Source organism: Pongo pygmaeus, chromosome 11, assembly GCF_028885625.2.
Source record: "Pongo pygmaeus isolate AG05252 chromosome 11, NHGRI_mPonPyg2-v2.0_pri, whole genome shotgun sequence".
NCBI classification, from domain to species: domain Eukaryota; kingdom Metazoa; phylum Chordata; class Mammalia; order Primates; family Hominidae; genus Pongo; species Pongo pygmaeus.
Genome location: NC_072384.2, coordinates 68,209,040 through 68,231,382, shown reverse-complemented (window position 1 = coordinate 68,231,382; position 22,343 = coordinate 68,209,040). Strand labels below are relative to the sequence as shown.

Below are 22,343 nucleotides of genomic sequence, written 5' to 3'. Positions count from 1 at the left end.
TCATCATCACTACAGCGCTTACCATGTGCTGCCTGATGTCAAAAATACTTGCAAGCAAGTCATATCTTCTATTAGCCTGTAAGCTGTTTAAGGATAAAGAATATGTGACCTTTCCACAGAAAGATTTTTATGCTATATCAGTTCTTAACAAAATGGCATTTCCTTCTGGATATACTAGTGAATGCCTTCTCAGAGATCAGGAGACACCAGCAGGGGACCGGCACGGGAATAATGGCACCGAAAGATATCCACATCTTAAATTCTGGAACTTGTGAATGTTACCTTATATGGCAAAAGAAACTGCAGATGTGATTATGGACCTCGAGATGAAGAAATTATCCAGGCATATAGAAACGAGACAGAGGGAGGTTTGACTACAAAAGAGAAGGTGATCTGATGACAGAAGTAGAGATTAGAGTGACGGATTTTGAAGATGGAAGAAGCTGCCATGAGCCAAGGAATACAGGCAGCCACTGTGAGCCGAAAAACGCAAGGAAAGGAATTCTCCCTCCTGAGGGAGATGACAATAATGATCAACTGGTACAAGACGTAAACTCTATTTTTAGTTTCCACACTCCCACCTAAAGGGCTACAATAGTTATAGTACGTGATGTATAGAATGGTGCATTTTTGGTGGTAGCATTCAGTAATCAGAATCTTGCTAGTCTTTGACAAAACATCATGCTATCAACACTTCTTGTACTACATAGAAATCAACTAGAGGAGTCCATTCTCTAAAGTCAAACAACTGGCTAATAAGAAAAGGTAAGTGGGGAATCATTTTCCTGCCTAGCCCCACCCAATAACAACAACAACAAAATTATAAATTAGGTTTATAGGTCCTCACTCAAGTTGTATCCCATAGCATTTGGTAATTTTGTTTTTACAATTTTTTTTATAATTCACATGAAATCAAACTAATTAGCAAAGTATCACTTTATCAATTTCTTTATAGCTTCAAGTACTAGCTTAAGTAAAAATTGAGGTGAGGATGGAAGGGGCTGTGATTAGGAACAAAGTAAACAGAGCTAGTTCTTGCTTCATGCTTCAGATAGCAGTGATGCGTGCACATACACACACGTGGGCAGAACATTGTGGTATAGTTATTACCTCCGCCCATTCGGATCACATAGCTAGTGCCAAATATAACTCTTCCGCCAATACTGAACATCATGCCTCCTATTAAGAAACTGTGTTATGATACCACATCATTTACTCTTAACCCCCTAATCAAGGGTCTGCTATGGAGAGGAATATGCATCCACAAAGGAGATCCTGACAATTCACAAGGCTATTAGCTGTGGAAACAGAATACGTTTACTTATGCTGTTTTTACTAAGTGTCCTCTAGGATGCAAGTCATTATAGGCACAATTCCTCGAATATTATCAATTAATGCTCCTAAGCAATACGGGCCTTTACTGTACTCTGGAAAGAGAGGGCAAGTGAAATGCTAAAATGGTTACACTCCATTCTGCAACTTTCATTATACTACCAGGAAACCTTGTACTGTGCCAGGGAGAGGCAAGAGTACCTGATCTTCCATTGTGAGGGCCCAAGAGTCAGTTTGATGCTCCCTGATTACTCTGTTAACACTGTAGTAATGGAGACATCACGAAGCATCCTTCAGTCACTTCTTAGTGGTAGGACCCTGGATATCAGCTACCACAGCTTCACTAACCAGATCACACATGTATATGTGTATATATATACACACTCTCCTTTAAACACAAGAGAAAAATACTGGAAAATTCCCAACCAACCAACTATTCAGAACTAACATTCTGAAGGTAGATCTTTTTTGTGTTTTTGAGACAGGGTCTCATTCTGTCTCCCAGGCTGGAGTGTAGTGGCACGATCATAGCTCACTGCTGCTTCAATCTCCTGGGCTCAATAGACCTGCCTGCCTCAGCCACAGCGTCTGGCTAATTTTTATATTTTTTTGTAAAGACGGGGTTTTGTCACGTTGCCTAGGTTGGTCTCAAACTCCTGGGCTCAAGTGATATGCCTGCCTCAGCCTCCCAAAGACCTGGGATTATAGATGTGTGCCACTGCCCCCCGCCTACGGTAGATCATTTTTACTGCTAATTCCACATACATTTTTTAAAAAGGCAAAATAATGGGAAATAGGGTAACAAGAGATAATGAGAATTCTCACTTAATTACTATACCATACTTGATTTTAGTCATTAAAGTTCTTTTCCCCAAAAAATTTTTAACAAAATTATTACAAAATAGCAAAGTGGCATTTTTTTTTAATTCCATTACTCAAGTATGAACCATCTATTTGGCTGGATATCAAGCGCTATAGGAGATTCATGTGGGGTATGAGGCCCTGCTGTGAGCAGCTTACAAAACTGGATGGAAATAAATTTGAGATGAAAGCACTCAGACATGATACTTCATATTTAAGTAGTGAATTATACTGTATGATAATAATGATAATTCCTATTTACTGAACACCTCTCGTGGCTCAGGGATGAAGCAAGGTGCTTTACATATATGCAATACAACCTTCCAACCTATACACTAGAGATTTAAAGGGCTTAACATTATAGGTTTTCAATGGTGAGGGGATCCACAAAGAACCTGGGCTGGTAGGTTTTAGGTAAAGGTGAGGATGGTCATTCCATGTACATGATGCTACATTAGCAAACCCTGAGGAAGCCATGCATCCAGCTGCCTGGGACAGGAATGTGTGGGGCAGTGGAAAGTCTAAAGACTAGGTGACAGTTTTATGTTTCATTTGCCTTTGTCAAAGTTGCTAATGTCCAGAGGAAAAGCTGGGGACTTTGTTCGGTGCAGTTTCTATGGGAGGCCAGGGAAGAACTCTCAAGAACAAATCGGTTAAACTGATTACAATCAGTTTAATTGAAAGACACGTCTAAAAGAAAATGACATTTCCGGTACAGTAATACTCATCTGATATTTGAAAGTAAGGTAAGTGGTGCAGAGAAGGGTGAAATGGGGCGGCTGGGAAGGACAAGTGGTCTGAGCAATCATGTCGCCTGTGAAAGGGTTAAATGGTAATGAAGGAATAGTGACATCAACATCTGGTGGTTAAGCTCTGCTGGCCAGGATTAAGGATGTAATTTTACAGCAATCCATGCGTGGATTGGGCCAAGGGATGGAGGAAAGATCTGAAATGACTCTCTACCATCATCTTTAGTTCCCAACTCCACTCAGTCACCACTCTGGGTATATGGAGGAAGATGGAAAGAGAATACAGAGAAGACATGGGTTAGTGGTAGAGAATGAGTTAATAAGATGAGAGACTATATATTAAGGTCAGGGAGAAGGAAAGTGAGGAAGCCCTTTCCACACAAACACCGGGTATCTTTAACAAGGAGGACAAGCAGGAAAACTCAGCCTTCTTTGGCTAAAACGTCCCATCTCCTTAATGCAACATTCCACTTATCACAAAGCCTGATATTATGTAAGTATTTTTAGACAAAGCTTAACTTCTCTGCTAGATTACAAAATCCCTGAAGGCAGGAGCCATATCTTCCTACATCTGACACCATGTCTTGTGCATAGATGCTTAATAAATGTCTGCTAAATTGAATTAGGTTCCCATGTTACTGATGATACCAGGGAAAAGAAGAGTAATAATAGCCTTGGCACCACAAGGTTAAGTGTCTCAGACTGTTTCATCCATGGTGCCCACAATCACAGCTGTCATAGGATGGGTGCTCAACAGATACTTAAAGAAAGAATGAACAAATGAACAGAGATCAGTATCTCCCACCAGTATGAACAGAAGCTCTTTGGAAATAGCCAGGAATGGAACACCCTTTAAATCCCAGCTTTTTCTACTTGAATGCTTTATGCCCACATTTCCATTCAGCAACACGCAGGGACTGCTTTGTATGGCAGCTATAGGATTAACAGACGCTATTAAGTTGTTAAGGTAAAGTACACGGTCCTAAGGACACAGAAATTTGATGCATGTCTAGATATGTAAACACATCACTATCCATATCGAGAACATTGCCAGCACTCACTCCAGCAGGCTCTCTTTACCCCACTCAGGTAAAACTACCTGTATCAATATAGATTAATTTCTATCAGGGAAAAAGTTATTTTATCCTTTTCACTCTTCGCTTCCTTGTGGAAGCCTACATTTCTTGGGCACAAAATGGTCATCTTGTCTGTGCTTTGGAACAGTCATTCCAAGATGACTAGTATCACCAGATTTTTGACTAATAAATCCTAAGCAATGACAGCAACGGCCCCTGTCAGGCAGGCCTATTCTCATGTGAATTAATAAATGAGAAGGGAGGCAAACATAAACAAAACAAAGCACAAACACTAAGCCATTTGTCCCACCTGACAGCAGACCAAGTACCAGATACTCCCTTAACTAGAGTTCCCCTGGAACCACACACAGAGCTATAATCAGCGCATGAGCTAGTCCGATCGGAATTCCTGCTGCTCTGCTCCACATCAAGTACTTGTCCTAAGCACCCCACCCCCGTCCCAAACACACCCAGACAAGATGAGGCCCTTCCCTGCTGAGAAAGAACATCAGCTTCACAAGCAGAAGTAGAACATCTCATTACTTCCCCCAGAAAGCTGTTCTTAAGCAAAGAACATCTGGTTTGTTTCATTATTGTTGTTGATGAGGAAAATGTTCTATTATGGTGATCATTGTATGTGAACGCCATTAGCTTTCACATTTTATAAAAAACACACTTGAGTAATGCTTTCCTTGCTAAATTCAGTAAATCATTTTTCTTTCTGTGTCATAGAGGTCTCTGATGATGGTTCAGCTAATGCAGAGTGAATGTGCAGGTACAGATTTTGATACATGGATCGATACTTCCTATCAAATTACCTGAATCTTCTGGGAGTTGCTAGTTTTCTATTTCCCATGGTAGAAACAGGAGATGAATACTAATGCAATTCCCTTCTCAAGCACTGCCTCCGGCCAAAGGAAGCCTGTAAAGCTAGTTTTGTCACAGCATATAAATTAGACCAATGTTTTTCATAGTCAAGTTCAACTCTAAACTTTTGAGTAGAAGTCTATGCCTTTAGGGGACTGTCTAATAATGAAAATCATATTTAAGTGAGTATTATTTTGGTAGACTCTGACATGCGTTCTTTTTTTTTTATTTCTAGAGTTTTTACAAAGTTGCTATGTTATCAAGTGAGCTGAAAAAATAAGATTTATGGTTTTATAAAACACCAAATCCAGAAACTCTTGTATAATTACAAAAGATCAAGTACTCAGAAGGCAGCAGCCACTATTTGCTCTTGGAGTTCAAAGAATTCCCAATATCTCCCCCAAAAATCTATATTTCAGCTTTATGAAGTCCTAAAGTCTGTATACCTCACAGCCTGAAGAAAGCTGTCAATCTGAAATGCCATTCTCTCAAGACACAACCTAAACACAATACAGAGACAACATGAGGAAAGGCTTCTCAATGCTCTTTACAGAAAATTTTATAAAACCAAAATCAAAGTATTGCATACCATTAAACAAGAAGCTATAAGCTATAATCTCAGTGCTGATGAAATAACTTTATCATCTGAAAAAGTTTTTAATTTATCCTGGGCAATGGATAATGTCAAAGTATATTTCCTTAAACGTCAAAATATAAAGAACAAATTAGCTTTAAAAAAAATCCCTGAAGTGAATTTTTGTTTATATATTTTAACTGATATATAGTAGTTGTACATATTTTGGGGGTAATGTGGTTTTTTTTTTTTTTTGATACCTTTTTTTTGATACGATGTGTAATGGTCAAATCAGGGTAACTGGGATATTCATCACCTCAAACATTTTTCTTAGTCCAACCAGTTTCTTAATATGAATAGTATATAGATGGTCTGCTAGTTACACTGCAGAAAATAAATTCATAACATAGAAGGAGAGAAAAAATTGTTCTGTGGAATGATATCAACTTGTGTAAAAAGGAATTTCTATACCCAGTCTGAAAACTAGGAGGTGATTTCTGATGAGATCCAAAACTATCAAGAATGCAGCAACCACAAATTCTCAGCTTTGCTAGTATGAGTTCAGCTGAAAGTAGTAGATAAATAAAGCAAAACAGTGAGAACTAGGCAAACATAAACAGCTGAATTTTTTTTTTTTTGGACCAAACATTTCTGTTTCTTCGCCATTTAAATGGAATTCAACTTTTAATTTTTATTTCCTCCTCTTTAAAATTCACAACCTCATGTTCTTTTATGACCTAGGTACACCTAATCCTATGTATAATCTTTTCCATTCCAATTCCTACATTTTAGAGTTAATTTTATTTAATAGAAAATAAAGTATTAAAGATATATTGAAAAAAACCTCCAAATTTCTACCTGTAAAAGGAGTCTTCATTTTTACCTACTGCTGTGATTTATCCACTACATTACTACCACAGTAAAACACATACATGAGATTGTTACTTTCATGTAACATTCTACTAAACATTTTAAGAATAGTTATTCTTAAAAAGATTGCATGTCATTTTGTCACTTTGATAATTAAAATATTCTTCTAATATGAGACATTAAGTTCTGCTTTGGATTTGCTATTTTATATATGTGTATATATTCATATACGTTTAGTGAATATCTATCACCTCCACATTATCACAAGTTGTAATAAGCAACTTCACACATTCACACATCCATATTTTGTGTTCCTGTGTAATTTTTTCTTTCTTTTTTTTAGATGGAGTCTCACTCTATTGCCCCAGGCTGGAGTGCAGTGGCAGGATCTCAGCTCACTGCAACCTCTGCCTACTGGGCTCAAGCAATTCTCCTACCTCAGCCTCCTGAGTAGCTGGGACTATAAGCATGTGCCACCAAACCTGGCTAAGTTTTTTTTTGGTTTTGGTTTTGTTTTTTTTTTTTGTATTTTCAGTAGAGACAGGGTTTCACCATGTCGGCCAGGCTGGCCTTGAACTCCTGACCTCGTGATCCACCCGCCTCAGCCTCCCAAAGTGCTGGGATTACAGGCGTGAGCCACCGTGCCTGGTAATTTTTTTATTAAGGATAAGTTCATAGGAGTTGGAGTGCCAGGTCAAAATACAGGAAGATATTTAAGATTATTCTGCATTACCGTGCCACCTTCCAAGGAGGTGGGACCAGCTCACCATACTTACGAGCAATTTCAAATTCTTTACTGAATTATGGGATATGAGCTGAAAGCCATTAGTTAGGATAGTCTACATTACTGATTTTAGAGATGAAGCAATTAAATCCAAGAGAGATTAAGAGGCTTGCGTAAAGGTCACAAAGCTGATTAATGGCAGAATTCAATAACAAACCCAGGCGTTCTGACTGCCTCTGCAGGGCCTCACAGTCACGTTATCCTTGGTTTCTCACTGGCCTTGGAATGCCCTCCTCAGATAGAATGCCAGGCACAAGCCAACACAGACGGAAAATGAGGTAGGGTAAATGAAAGGGACCAGGAGAATCAGAACATATGCAAGAGGGTAGGTGTAGGTAGAAGAGGGAAAGGAAAATGCAATAAGCAGCAGCACTGAAGAATTTCCTTTGGTTATTCAAGATCTTTTGGTTGCAGATGTTTACCTATTTGTAAGCATCGAAGCACAGCCAGGACAACGGGTCTTACCAAGTAGGAGGCAGCAACAGAACAGAATTTTTCATGTGAAGGGATGACAATGGACTTACACAAATAATTCCCAGCAGAGACCACCTCTCTTTTCTCATCTTACAGATGAGAAAAATGAGCTTGCAGAGAGCAAAGGTTCCATTAAGTATAATGAGCAGGGTCAAGACTGAAATCTCAATCTTGACTTCCATCTTATCATTCTATACTGATGTGACTTTTAGTTTTCATTAGTAAGGTAAATTTACTAATAAAAAGTTACTTAAACTGCTAGCTTTTTAAAAATTATCTAAGTTGTTGTTGTTGTTATTGTTTTTAACCTAGACAGTCCAAAGACAGCAAAACAGGCTTCCAGTTTTGCTTCGGGCAAGTCAATCCATCTTTCTGAAATTGGTTTTTGTTTTCTGAAATGGGAAATTTGGGATAGGTGATCTTTAGGGTCCCTTCCCAATGTTAGTATTACATATCATGTGCACTTCTTATAGAAGTATTTCATGGGGGTCATTTTCATTAAAACCAAATTTAAAGCCTCCTTAAACAGCAACATAGTCCAAGCAATTTTAAGATTTTTTTAAATGACACAGAGAACAAAATCTTAAATGGACTCATATTCTAATGGCTAGACAAATTCTATTTTCAGTCTCAAAATAGGCAAAAAAAATTACAATCTTGTTCCCATTTCAGAAAGATTCCAAACTAAGCAATAAACAAAAGAGAACATCTCAAAGTATGAAACCAGGGAACATTTCGTGGCTTTGTGTGTTGAATTTGAGAACACCACATGAACAATGAAAGGCTGCACCTTAGTTCAGGCTGGATTCAGAAAGTCTAAGGGAATGGGCAAAGGACTCAGTCTGACGGGGCACTCTCAACCGCAAGTTTTCACCCAGCAGTTAGTCATGAAGTCAATGTAACGGGGCAACCTTCATGTTTTAAAAATGTAATAAAATAAGTTATAATAAGATTTATCAGAGTACATTTCAGAATGCAGCAATATGAGACAACTGGGCTAGTTATTGAGAAACTGCTGCCGGTCTCAGAGCAGAGACTGTGCAAGCCGCACTTCTATTGGCTTTAAGGAGCTGGTGCCTCGCCAAGTTTAGCTTCTTAGAAGCACTTGAGGAAGGCTGGAAGGCTGCAAGAGGAAGATGGGACTTGCTCCTTTCTGTTTTGCTTCTAGTTCTTGTCATCACGTTCATCCCCTGCCTCCACACCCACCCAGCAGTGCGTCTTCACTCCAGCAGTAGCAGTTCATTCCAGCAGCAGCAGCTGGTTCCAATTTGTAGTTTTTCCACATTCCCAGAGCCAAGCCCCTCATGCTCCCTCAGGGACACCAGCTAGTCAGTGTCCCCTTGTCAGAAGTCTTCTCTGGCTCCATGGCTCTTCCTTTGAGCCTCTATGTTCTGTAATCCCCTTGTCCTGACAGTGGCAGTGCCTTCCTGCTATTACTACCTCCACTATACCTCAGTGTGGTGCTAATGGGTGACGGCCAGTCCTTGAAATGCCTGTTACAAGTCCACAACAACATAAGGAGCTTACACTCTAGGTAAATTAACTAGATCACTAAGCACACTGTTTTCAGCTAACTTTTCTTCATAGATAGACTTTTTCAAAAATCAGGAGGAGCTGCTTTACATTCAGGTGCAAGCTTCTTATCTCATTGCAGACTGGTAGTAAACAGTAGATCAATTTACTTTGAGCAACACAGGCTTGATGGTTCCCTCTGATTAATGATTCTTTATATTACAGTCACTCCAAAAATTAATTTCTGGGGTTTCTATCTCCTATGGACCCCTGACGGATATTGAAATTAGACATAGTTATATCTTGAGTAACTTTTCTTTTACATACATGCATGTGTGCGAAATAAATTGTGATATAAAATGTACCACATGGGTTGGGTGTGGTGGCTCACACCTATAATCCCAGCACTTTGGGAGGCCGAAGCAGGCAGACCACCTGAGGTCAGGAGTTCGAGACCAGCCTGGCCAACATGGTGAAATCCCATCTGTACTAAAAATACAAAAATCTGCCTGTCATGGTGGCACACGCATATAATCCCAGCTACTTGGGAGGCTGAGGCACAAGAATCATTTGAACCCAGGATGGGGAGGTTGCAGTGGGCCAAGATCGCACCACTACACTCCAGCCTGGGCGGCAGAGCGAGACTCCATCTCAAAAAACAAACAAACAAACAAACAAACAAAAACCCCACATGGTCAGACATGTAGTTTATAAGAAAAAATAGAACCTAGGAAAATGTGTTAATTTGTATGCATACACTGTCTGCTAGGACTTCAGAGCACCTTAAGTATTTCTAGGTCTTCTTTAACAAAAGTATTTGACTCTGCCAATTATAATTATGAGCAGACTCTCTTATACACAGCAATTATAGAATAAGACTATATTGTCAGGCTTACTTTCAACTGCTTAAATATTTCCTACCAACACAGCAGTAACTTTACTGAATAGTTCACTAACATGTCTGTAAGGTTGTTCTGTAGCGTCTACTTCCCTATTTTTTAGGGTAGAATAGGTGCTTATTAAACCACTGTAGAAAATGAGACACAACAGGCTCATCTGACCTAAAGACAGAAGAAAACCGATCAGTGCAAGCTGTCAGGGATTTTTCTAACAGCACATGTAATAATCCATATTTTTGATTCTAGAAGTAAGAGGCAGCTGTAGCCTCTCACCTCTTAAAATGGATCCACTACACTGGTATTATGAGAATTTTCCTACTGTACTTTTTGGAAGAATCTGAACACAAAGACAAATTTATGCTGTATTGATAGAACTATGTGCTTCTTATTTTCTAAAATTTAAGGTATTATACAAATTTGAATTACCTTGTTTTGATTATTTCTGATGCAGCATCCTTAATTTTTTTCTCTCAGTTTAGATGGGCAAACATATTGTCCATTCCAAGAAAGTTAATACAAATATTTTAAAAATATACATGAAAAGAAGTATTTAAAGTTCTACAAATAAGCAATAATGACTCGGCTAGGTCAAGTCTGCTACCCAAAGAAGGAAGTCACTCAGAAATCATGCTGAGGTTAGGGCAGTTAGGGTAGGTTTGCCAACCGGAGAGAGCTCTGGAATAAGAAAGAGGAGCATGTGTTTCTTGTCAGGTTCAGCCTTTAATAAACTGTGTGACCTTCTGAATGCCACCTACCCTCTTTTGGATTTCTGCTTCCTGAGCTGTGAAATGAGAGGGTTGGACAAGATGGCTTATGAAGTCCTCCAAAGCTATTTCAGTCAGATGAATTCTATGTATGCATTTCTACTTCACATTATGATTAAGACTAAACTACACAGCTCATTGACAATTGAGTGCTGCTTGGATGGAATTAAAGAAAGAAATTCCCACACAAATTAATTCAACAAGAAGAACAATGTCTAGTTCTTCTTTCCTTTCCTTTTTTTTATTAAAAAAAAAAAAAAAAAAAGCATTTGTTACAACCAGAGGCAGTTGAAAGGAAATTGGCATAAAACTGGTCTAGTTTAAGAAAAAATAATTTCCAAGGAAACGATCTACTGACAGTTCCTCTTACTGCCTTGTGCAGACTCACTGAGGACTGGTGGATAAAAATTATTCTCATTCCATTCCATTTGTTTAGGGACAGAGTGAACCAGAGCTAAGTGTCAAAGTGTTTCCTGTTCTGATGACAGATAACTGCATTGCCGTATGAGACCTAGAGAGGCTATATCCAGCAGGCCTAAAGGAAAAGAGAAAAAACGTGCTCATTCTCTCTTTCCTTTCTCACCAACAAAGCCCCTCACCAACAGAACCAGGCATGAATTCCAAACCTTGACCTTAGTTAACAACCTGACCTTCCCATGAAGCACACCTCCTTCACATCAGCTGAAATTCCATCCAAAGCTGTTTCCTCTTCCAAGGTAGTAAAGTTATAAGCACAAAAGCTCTATAGCCATTTTATTTTTTCTAGATAAGTAAATCTGAAAACTAGAACAGAATTCCAAAATAAGCCATTTAAACCATGTTTATTTACTCCAGTTGAGAATTTCCTCATACACAGAAACCCAGCAGAGTAAAACTCATCCTTCTAAATCGATTCAAATGGCCTCTGGGCCATATCGTCTTATTAAGTGAAAATAAGTGCAGTTACCAAAGGAAAAGACTACAAGTAAAAAACAATCCTCTAAAAAAATACGATAATGGGAAACAACCACTATTTATAATAGAATTCACCAAAGGCAGACAATATTTGATAACCCAGATTTTAAAATCTTAAATGTATTTAAAATTTACATGTCAATATTTACAAGATTAATAAGGCATGAAATTTGGTGCATTCCCAATTTTAACAAAAATTCTGTAATAAATAAAGATAACACTGATACCACTTTGGAGGCTAATACTATAGAGAACTTTTAAAAATAATTCCCCACGTTATGCCAAATCACTATTGTTAATATGTGTACGACTATGAGAAGATAGGCCTTCGTAGGGTTTTATTTAAGGAGTCTAACCCGATAGTAGTTCCAGTAAGAACTGAAATAACCTGGAAAGACTATAGCAGCCACAAGGAATTACTTTCATAGATTCCGGTCCCTCAGTTCATGCAGGATTATAGTAAAAGCAATAGCAGGGGAAACGATCTTACGAAAGAAATGAGATTTTCCACCAGCAGTTAGTGCTGCCCTGTTAATAACTAGGCGAGAGAGAGAGAGAGAGAGAGAGACAGATATTATATATATAATACATAATATATAATTATATAATACATAATATAATATAATATATAATATATTATGTAATATATATAATATATATTCTATATAACAAATATATAATATACATTTCTTTATTATATACAATATATAAATATTTATATATTGTATATAATATATACTATATATTATATATAATATGTTATATATTATATAAATATATGTTGTATATTATATAAATATATGTTATATATTTATTATATGTTAATATATGTTATATATTTATTATTTATATTATATATAGTTATTTCTACTGGTGAAGAGTACAGTGGTAATACATGCTGCAACAATTCATGTTTTCAAATTGTGTGATGTAGAAACTCTAACTTCTTTCAAAGCATCAGATGGATTTTACAAGCTTCCTAATGCCTGAAAAGTAATAAATAACCCACTGGAGTGAATATGGGACTTAGCAACATCCAAAATATTTTTGTAAGTCAAATGAAAATGCACAAATAATTCTTAGGAAGCCTGATATGATTATCTAAAATATTATTACAGTCACACATTAAAAAAAAAAAACCAGGATATAGACATACACTTACATAAGAATTATGTAAAATATTTTGAGAGATCCTACCTTTTTCAGGAATCTGACTCCGTAGGTAAATACATAAAGGTAAAATGAAAATCTCCACCTGTAGAAGGTTAAAAAAAATTCTGTGACATTCAGTTTATATATTCACAGCATATACTGAAATATGTAAGGGAGGGAAAAGAGTTCATTAAATTAAATTTGTCCCCCTACCTCAACTAAGGATTAAACTTAATGAGCAATTTCAGTGCTAGCTGAAGCCATACACTGGTATACATGGTTTATAGAAAATATTTTGAGTATTATATTCATAACTTAATTTTTTCATTGTTAATTACAATATTTGCCCAATTGCTCATCTTCTCATTCTCTAACATGTGAACTTCTTCTTGTTTATCACTCATGAAGGGATATGATTTGATAATATGAAGGTATAATATCTGAATCACACAAATAATTCAAAACTAACAACTGGAGTTAACTGAAGTTCATATTTGTTTTAAAAGAGTGAATATTTTAAAATTAGGTAAGAATTTCACTTTGTCTTTTAACAACTATAACAACATCTTTGTGGATGTTGCTAAAGGAAGACATATAGAATCTAAAAACATCAAATTACAACTATAAATGACAATTTTATACCATGCCAAACTTATGGTCTAGCTGTGACTTTTACTTCTAATGAAAAATTTTTAAGTTTTCTTTTGATTTTAAATGATGGAAATGTTTTAAGTCTTTTAAAATACAAGATATACGTGTGTGTGTGTGTGTGTGTGTGTGTGTGTGTACTTATTACAAAAAACTCTTACTCTAGTACTAAATTCCCAATTTTATTTCTTGTACTTCTGAGTATGAATAACTATGCCTTTAAAAGCTGGCTGGATGTCACTAAATGGCATTCCTGATATCATTAAAAAAAAAAGTTATCTTGTAAGAAAAGACAATTAACTTACTGTAGTATAATAGTTAAGGGCCGGGCGTGGTGGCTCACGCCTGTAATCCCAGCACTTTGGGAGGCCGAGGCAGGCGGATCACAAGGTCAAGAGATGGAGATCATCCTGGTTAACACGGTGAAATCCCGTCTCTACTAAAAATATAAAAAATTAGCCAGGCATAGTGGCAGGCGTCTGTAGTCCCACCTACTCAGGAGGTTGAGGCAGGAGAATGGTGTGAACCTGGGAGGCAGAGCTTGCAGTGAGCCGAGATCGCACCACTACACTCCAGCCTGGGCGACAGAGCAAGACTCCATCTCAAAAAAAAAAAAAAAAAGTTAAGAACTTAATTTTAACTCCATCTCCATTACCAATCTCTCAGTGGTTATGGGTGAGAGTGATAAGTTTCTGTTGGTTGTACAAATTCTAGATCAAAAATTAAAACCAGGGATATCTTCATGGGTATGTGACTTAGGCAGTCACATAAGACTTCATGCTTGATTTAATGCTTTGGTGTTACCATCTTGAAATTCTTAATAGTTGTTGAACAGGGGACCCAGCATCTTATTTTGCATTGGATTCTGCAAATTATGTACCCAGTTCTGGTCAAGACAGACTCAACTAACTTTGGGCAAATCTGTTAATATCCTTTGATCTCAGTTCCATCTCTATAATGGGAGAGTGGGTTTGTACTATGATGATGCCTCAAGGATTTGGTAGGACAAGTATTATCTCTACTTCTCTCTAGTCCCTCCCAATCCTTCCTGTATGGAACTAGCCTACTTCATGCATTTGCCTTGTCTGGCCCCTGGAGGCAAATGAATTTGCAACTCCGAGATTAGATTATTTATAACAGCTGTTTCAGTTCTAAGACCCTTGTTAGTAGGTAGTGATCAGGCAGTTTTTATGTATAAAAAAGTTTTACAGAAGTCATTGGAATTCCTACCATCATTTATGTATCTATATTTTATTTCATCACTAAAATGACCCAGTTTTCATAACACATAGATTCTATTATAGGAACACTGATGCCTCCATCATTTGAATAGCAACTTGCGATGAATATTTACAAGGCAGAGTTTATTTCCACAAAATATCTGCAGAAAGCAAAATTTTTCAAGCATCTTGCAACTTGAAAAAGCACTTTTTTAAGTTGTGGAGTTTCATATGTTATTGTTTTAAATGCTAGCTACCAGTCCCTGATATAGTCCCTCCCAATCTTCTATTCTACTAAGATACCTGTAAAAGAGATAAATAATAAAGTCCATGCAACCATGAAAAGGAAGATACGACCTTCAACCTACTGCTAGAATCAGGGAAGAATTCTTAAAACAGAAAAAGAATGAAATTAGATGTAAAAAATGTGATTAGCAGTGAAAAGTCACAAGCCTTGAAGGAAGTAGGGAAATCTTCATCTGCATATCACCCTGTCTCCACTTTCTGCCATCTTGTATAGAAATGCAAAATCTTTATCAGTCGGAAACTTTGCCCTTTGCCACAAATGATTACGTACGTTTCTTGAGGCAGCAACGGAATCCCCCACCTCATATCTTAGTGATGGCTACTTTCAAAAGCCAACTGGGAAGAAGATGCACTGTGAAATCTGGCAGTTTCAGTGACAGAAAGGCAGATTTAGGAACAAGATGACCTATGAAGGTACTGCATTCTGGAGGTTGGCATTCTTACATAATCCATATATAAAGCAACAAAGAACAAGGCTATTGCAGATAGTTGCTTTATATGAAACTTTCACTGAAAATGGGGCCAAGTCTATAGACATCAACCTGCTTCAAGATCAGAGATCTAAAAGAGGACATTTACTAACAAACAGGAGGAGAGAGAGTGGGGCTGAGGGCAATCCACACATCCCCTCTGTTAGCAGGTCTAGATGAGTATCTCTAAATTCGGGAATGAACATAACAGCTCAATGTCAGCATGGGTCTACTGAGTAGTAATAAATGTGGAAAGAAAAGGGCATGTTAAAGATTCAAAGAACAGTCTCCTAAAAATGACTTCCTAGAGGAATCATTAGTAATTTTTAGGAAAGTTTTAGGCATTGCCAATATAATACAAGAAGATATGACCCCTTGAAACAAAACAGGAAGTTGTAAGTCAATAAAAGACTGCTGGGTAAGATAAAGAGATTACAGGTGGAATAAAGAAGCATTGCAAAGAGTCTGAAAAATGAAGTGCAGCATTATTATCCACTGGAGGGGAGGAACACAGATACATACAGTATAAAATTAAGTCATTTACATAGAGGGTAAACACCCCCATAAGGCCAGAGAAATGAACCAAAGACGAAAAAAGATCCTAGATCTGGAAGACTAGAAAACAAATCTAATTATAGTTGCTTCTGAGGAAATACAAGAACTGAAATAGAATAATCAAAGACAAAAAGACTAAAAAAAATGTGAACTGAAAAAAAAGACAGACAACTAAACTACATTCCAAACAATATCAATTCAAAGCGATGTTCTGACAAAAATCTTGAATCCTAGGTTTAAAATTAAAAAAAAATACTTCAGTGTTCAAGCATAAAAACAACAAGTTGACACACATAAATCAAAGAAAACAAATCACCATCAAAAGAACAAATACCCAGTTGGTCTTACAGTTCTCTGCTGTATTATTAAATGCCAAAAGAAAGGGAAGACTCAATCAAAGAAAGCTTCTGCCAGGCAAACTTCCTCTCATTTGCAGAGGAATATATGAAAAGTATTCTCATATATTCAGAGGCTCTGAAAATACATTATTCATTAACCTTTATGAAAAAATTACTTCAGCCTATTCTGACCCACCAATATACAAACAAAAATAATATTTCAAAAAGTATAATTCTAGCATAAAAAGACTATGGTTAGCAACATAAATCATTGCCCTAAATTTCACTGCCAAATTAAATGCTCTTGTTTTTAAGGGATAATTTAATACAAAATATTTAGCAATAATAATCAAGGGATGAATTCTTAGATTAATGAAAACAAGGAAAGGAAGCATTAAATTCATTCTTACAGGAAAATTTCAAAAGACTTCTTCTGATAACAGAAATAGACTAAGACTATTTCTTTAAACACTTAAAGATTACTCTTGGTTAAACAAGGTAAATTAAACACATAAATTTACTTCTGTGCCTTTATGAATGTACCACTAAACGGGCAAAAGAGGGATTTTGTTCAGTAAAGCATAAACTCCCAGGGACACAAAACTGGAGTGAAGACAACCACCCTGTTTCAGGGCCTGGAAAGCTGCAGGGGAGGAATGTTAGCTTAGCTAGTGGAACCAGAAGTTGAATCCTAAATGATCTGTGGAGGATGCTTAGAAGGACCACCAATTCCCAGAAAGACTCCTAATAAGGAAACAACTTTGTAAGACTAGTATTGGAAAAAGAAGCCTAGGGATTAGCCTGTCCAAAGCCAGACACTTGCTAAGTGGAAAAACTGGGACACCAACCTAGCAGTGACTCTAAAGCCCTCTCTCAAATTCTGCAGAATTAGAGCACCCTGCTTTGCCTAGAGACGTCAATGTGTTCCACTACATTTGCTTGGATATGGAAGCCTTTTATATCTTTCAAACCTGAAAATTAGAATAGGAAGCTAGTAAAAACTACCACCCACTGAATCTGGTTTATTGTCCTTACACAACAAGGTTGAACAGGGCTCTTTGTTAAAATCAAGACTACTAAAATGTGCATTTGAAGCAGGAAATCAGAGCGTTGAGGTCTCAGGTCTTGTTGCCAGGTGTCACCCAAAAGGCAAGGGACTGTAAACTACTACAGAGGCAGCAGAAGTAGGGGAATCATCCAGAGCAGCCACCATCCCCCAGGACTCAGCACATGTTCTAGGGAGACCACGGCAGGCATACAAGGGCCATTTGATTTACAACTTTTATATAGTACTTCCTCTATCCCCTGAGTTCTTCTAAGCACTTTACAAATAGGAAGTCATTTAATGAAACTGTTCCACACAACAAGGTAGGCACTATTATCAACATCTTTATTTTTTTTCCCCTGATGAGGAAATGAGCACAGAGTGGGTTTAATTACTTGCTGAAGGCCACACAGCTAGTAAGAGAGAAAGTCAGGATTGGAAATTAGGCTGTTTGGTTCCAGCATCCAAACTCTTAACCATTAAGCTATGCTACTTCTTCCTGATTTTATACCTAAAAATTGAAGACAATGTATTCAGCTAAAATGATGTTTCTAACCTGGTGGATATTAGTGGATGCTGCATAACTGAGAACTGTCTCTACCCTGATGAATGGCAACTGACTGCTTGCAAATCTGGGGATAGAAGAGGACTGAAAAGATGCTTCTTTTCAATACCAGGGTAGCTAAAATAATATTAAGCTTATTAACAATCATTACCCAGAGGGTTTTTCTCTGTCCTACTCACTTATCTCTCTCTACCTGCTGAGCCACTGTGGCTCCTTCAGGATTTATGTCAAATTCTAGTTGTTCCATAAAGCCACTTTTTCTGGATGCTGCAACATAGAAAACACTGTAATTCTGACTTGTTCTTTACCTCCTCTCCTTCTCTTTGATTATAGCCAGAAGCCTTTGAATTGCTTGTGAGTTCCAAGTAGAGTAGGACTGAGTTTTATTTATCTTTGCATTTCTGACCACAAACAGTGGCTTGCAAAGAATAGTTCCTAAATTGACATCTAAATTTTTATTAAGAGTACGAGTGCTCCTTTTATTTACTGACTTTTAAGTATATTTAAACCACAATAGATCAAATAATTTATCAACTACTTCCAGGAACTGTGCAAGTATAAACAAAAAAGGGGAGAGAGATGACATATATTGCCAATCCAATTTCTAAAGTGATGAATCAATCTGATAGAAATTTGGAATAAAAAATAGTCAACTCTGGAATGGTCTAACTAATGAAGAATACTGTTATTGTGTGTAAAACTAAGATACATTCCTAGAGCACCAAAAAATCAGTATATGGTTCTATTCATTCTGAAATTGATTTTATTAATTGAGACATTTCTCATTTCAGCTTTTCCATCACCTAAATAAAAAGATTAACTAATTTATTATCAAATCCATGAAGAGAGGTGAAGTATGGCTTATACCTAATGACATTAAAATTTTTCTTTCATAAAATTTAACACAATATAAATCACTGTGCTGTATCTTACAAATTATTACAAATGAAGTGAAATTATACAGTTGGATAAATGAGCAGAATATATTTAGGAACAAATATAGACTTCAATCCAGTGTTACTTTAAAATACATAAATCACTTTACCTCTAAGAACAAAGTAGATTAAGTGCCTATTTTTCCACTCAAAACTCAGAGCTGATGACTTTCATGAGATATGAAGAAAGCTACAAGATAGATATATTACACTCATTTTTATCAGTTTTCCAGTCAAGTACAATGGAATTTATAAAAACCTTCCAATGAGGTTTCCATATTATATGTGACACATTCCCTTCCACAAAGTTTGGACATGAAGTAATTGTGGATTCAAGTTTGATAGAAATAGTCATCTTTGTGAAGTCCTTTTACTTATAGTAGGTTCTCTTGGGGGGGGGTGTCACCTATTTATTTCCACAAAACAGTAACAGCTGGCATTTCATGGGTACTTACTTTATACCTGATACCATCACAAGAGTCTTACATATATTAACTCACATACATTTTGTAAGAACTCTGTGGGATAGATACACTGTGCCACTATAATTCCCATCGTACTATAAGATGGCAAGTTTAAATTACTTGCCAAAGTACATGGTGAATTTGGGATTCAAATCCAAGCAATCTGACTCCAGAGATCACGATTTTTACTATTAAATATTAAAAATTTTAGCACATAAATTAAAATCTGATTTTGACTATAAATACTATTACTCTGCTGCTACCATCTCTGTTTCAGCTCCTTTTCTATGCTAAGGTAGGAGGGCAAATAAGACTTTGTCTACTCTTCATTTCTCTAAATAATATAAAGCACACACTCAATGTGAAATGACTTAGCTAAAATCCTATTCAGAGCTGGTGTCATGAATGTATACTAGCAGAAAAACAGCTCACTGAATGCAACGATTCGGTCTTACGGGTGTTTTACAGGAACGTCAGTATATTTCTGTCCACATAAATCAGAGGCATCTAATCCTGCATTCTTAAATTTTCTTGAAGCAGACATTGTTTTTAACAGCCTAGGTAGGGTCCCTAAGAGCCCATCTATGACCTTATTCTACAGACAGAAGATGCATGGAATTGTAAACTTTTCTACATTTAACAAGTAACTTTGTGAAAGAAAACAGGTGTCCCCATTTTTCACACCAGGTCTCCATCGACATCTTGGGGTCCTGTGACCTTAAACTCAAGACTAGAAATGGGTAACTATGCCACAAGTGTGAGAAAAAAACTCAGATAACTGATATACTGCCTATTTTTTGAGTATAGTGTTCTTTAGTGTATAAATATCAAATTTTACAGATTAAACTGACATCTAAAGTTCTTAAAAGTCACCAGTTTCGGCCTTTGTTTGTTTGGGTAGATAGATGAATTTTTGATTTGTGGAACAAAATAAGGTCCTTCAATTATTTTGCATTTAATAAGTCTAACAAAGCCATCAGACATATTCAAGCACGTTAATGATTCAGATACAAAATTCTTTCTCGTCCCATGAGCTTTTAGCCAAAGTGTCTCTCTCCAAAGACTGTAACATGGCAATTTTTTCCTGCTTTACTGAGGTATAACTGAAAGAGAAAATTGTATGATGTGAAGGTGTACAATACGATAATTCATATACAGATACTTTGTGAAATGATTCCCATAATCTAGTTAGTTTTAAACCTAGGTCACCTTACCATGCTATATGTTAGATCCCTGGAATGTATTCATCTTAGAACTGAAAGTTTGTTATCTTTCAACCAACATCTCCCTCTTTCCCCTACCCCTATCCCTGGTAATCACTATTCTACTCTGTTTCCATGAGTTCAACTGACACCACATTCTGAAGCGAGGAATAGGCTTGAAGCCTTGGTTAACTGATTGGTTTCATCTGTAAACATTGTTAAAAAGTTGTCACATGATTTTTAGGTCAGTAGTCTCCTTTTCGAGCTGTTACTGAGACACTGACTTTATTACTTGAGTTCAATGGAGATGTTCATCAACTAGGGAGGAAGCAAATTGACTGTAGTTAGAAAAACATGCCATATGTCTTAAACAATAAAATAAAGGTGATGACAGATTCCTTTTTGGAAACTGACATAAAATCTAAATTTCTAGAGTAGCTTTCAAGCTCTCATTAGTTTAAAGAAACTAATGCCCAAAGAAATATGATAGCTAGGGGAAAAGATGTTACTCATCCGATGGACAGGTTATGCAGACTTGAATTCTTGCTTTAAGACAAACATTTCCTGAAACTATTTCCACTTCCATCAATAATTAACTCTGTAACTCCAAACAGTTTTCTTCATTTGCTTAAGGCTCAGCTCTTTCTGTTTGAAAGGGAACAGAATTACCAATGCAAAGTCTTTGAGGTTGGAGGTAAGTCAAACCCATTCACCTATTCACTTTTCATTCTCCCATCAAAGGTGAACTTAATTTGGGCAGAAGAGTCTTCATTAAATCATTGATTCAAAAAATATATTAGGCACTCATGGAAAGTCTGATGATTTGCAAAGGAATGCTATATGTCTCTCATATATATGCATATATATAAACACACATATATGTAGTAAAAACAAAACAAGAAAATATAAACATCAAATTCAGGATAGATGTCACTTTTGAAGAGTAAAGAACAAAGAAAGCACACAGCAAGCTGGTCCAAACCACAGCCTGCAGGCCACATGCAGCCCAGGACAGCTTTGAATGTGGCTCAACATAAATTTGTAAACGTTCTTAAAACATTATTAGATTTTTTTGTGATTTTTTGTTAGCTCAATGACTATCGTTAGTGTTAGTGTATTTTATGTGTGGCCCAAGACAATTCTTCTTCTTTCAATGTGGCCCAGGGAAGCCAAAAGACTGGACACTCCTGGGGTATATGGGGAGCTTTAGCTGATTCTGTAATATTTCTGTCCTTTAAAACAGCATCAAATATTACTGGGTGGGTTTTTATTATATTAGTCTCTGTGCTTGTTACATTTTCTCTGTGTTGTAAAATATTTCATTATTAAAAGATTCTGTACACAAGAATTATGATCACTCAAAATGTATTAAACGAATATGTCTTTTCCTTCTCTCATACTGAGAAACGTCATATGACTTGTTCTTTACGCCATCATTCCAGCCATCCTTTTTCTAAGCATCATAATTAATTTTCCTGTTTTCCTGTCATTGTATTCATGCCTTTAGGGCTAAAATTGCCATTGGAAGTGTATCAGATATTGTATGCATATATAGTTCTAAATCCACTATGTTCTATTTCACAGATTTAACTTTGATTTTGTTTTTTAGTGCTTTGGCCATAGGCTCCATTAACAGCTAGCCCATATTGTTCTTTATTGGGACCCATTCTTTTCTCTCCAAGTTGACTACCCTTGTCAAGCACCCAGCAAGGTAGAATTCAGCACCA

At 36.7% G+C, this 22,343-nt stretch overlaps 1 protein-coding gene across 2 annotated transcripts in view; it reads right to left on the bottom strand.

Moving 5' to 3' along the window:
- The window catches only part of CERS6 (ceramide synthase 6), a 327,054-nt gene that overhangs the window by 127,984 nt on the left and 176,727 nt on the right, over nucleotides 1-22,343 (bottom strand). For both annotated transcript variants that reach the window (XM_054477374.2, XM_054477375.2), the window contains exon 4: nucleotides 12,914-12,971. In XM_054477374.2, coding sequence (XP_054333349.1) covers nucleotides 12,914-12,971 — 58 coding nt within the window. The remainder of the gene's footprint in view (nucleotides 1-12,913; nucleotides 12,972-22,343) is intronic.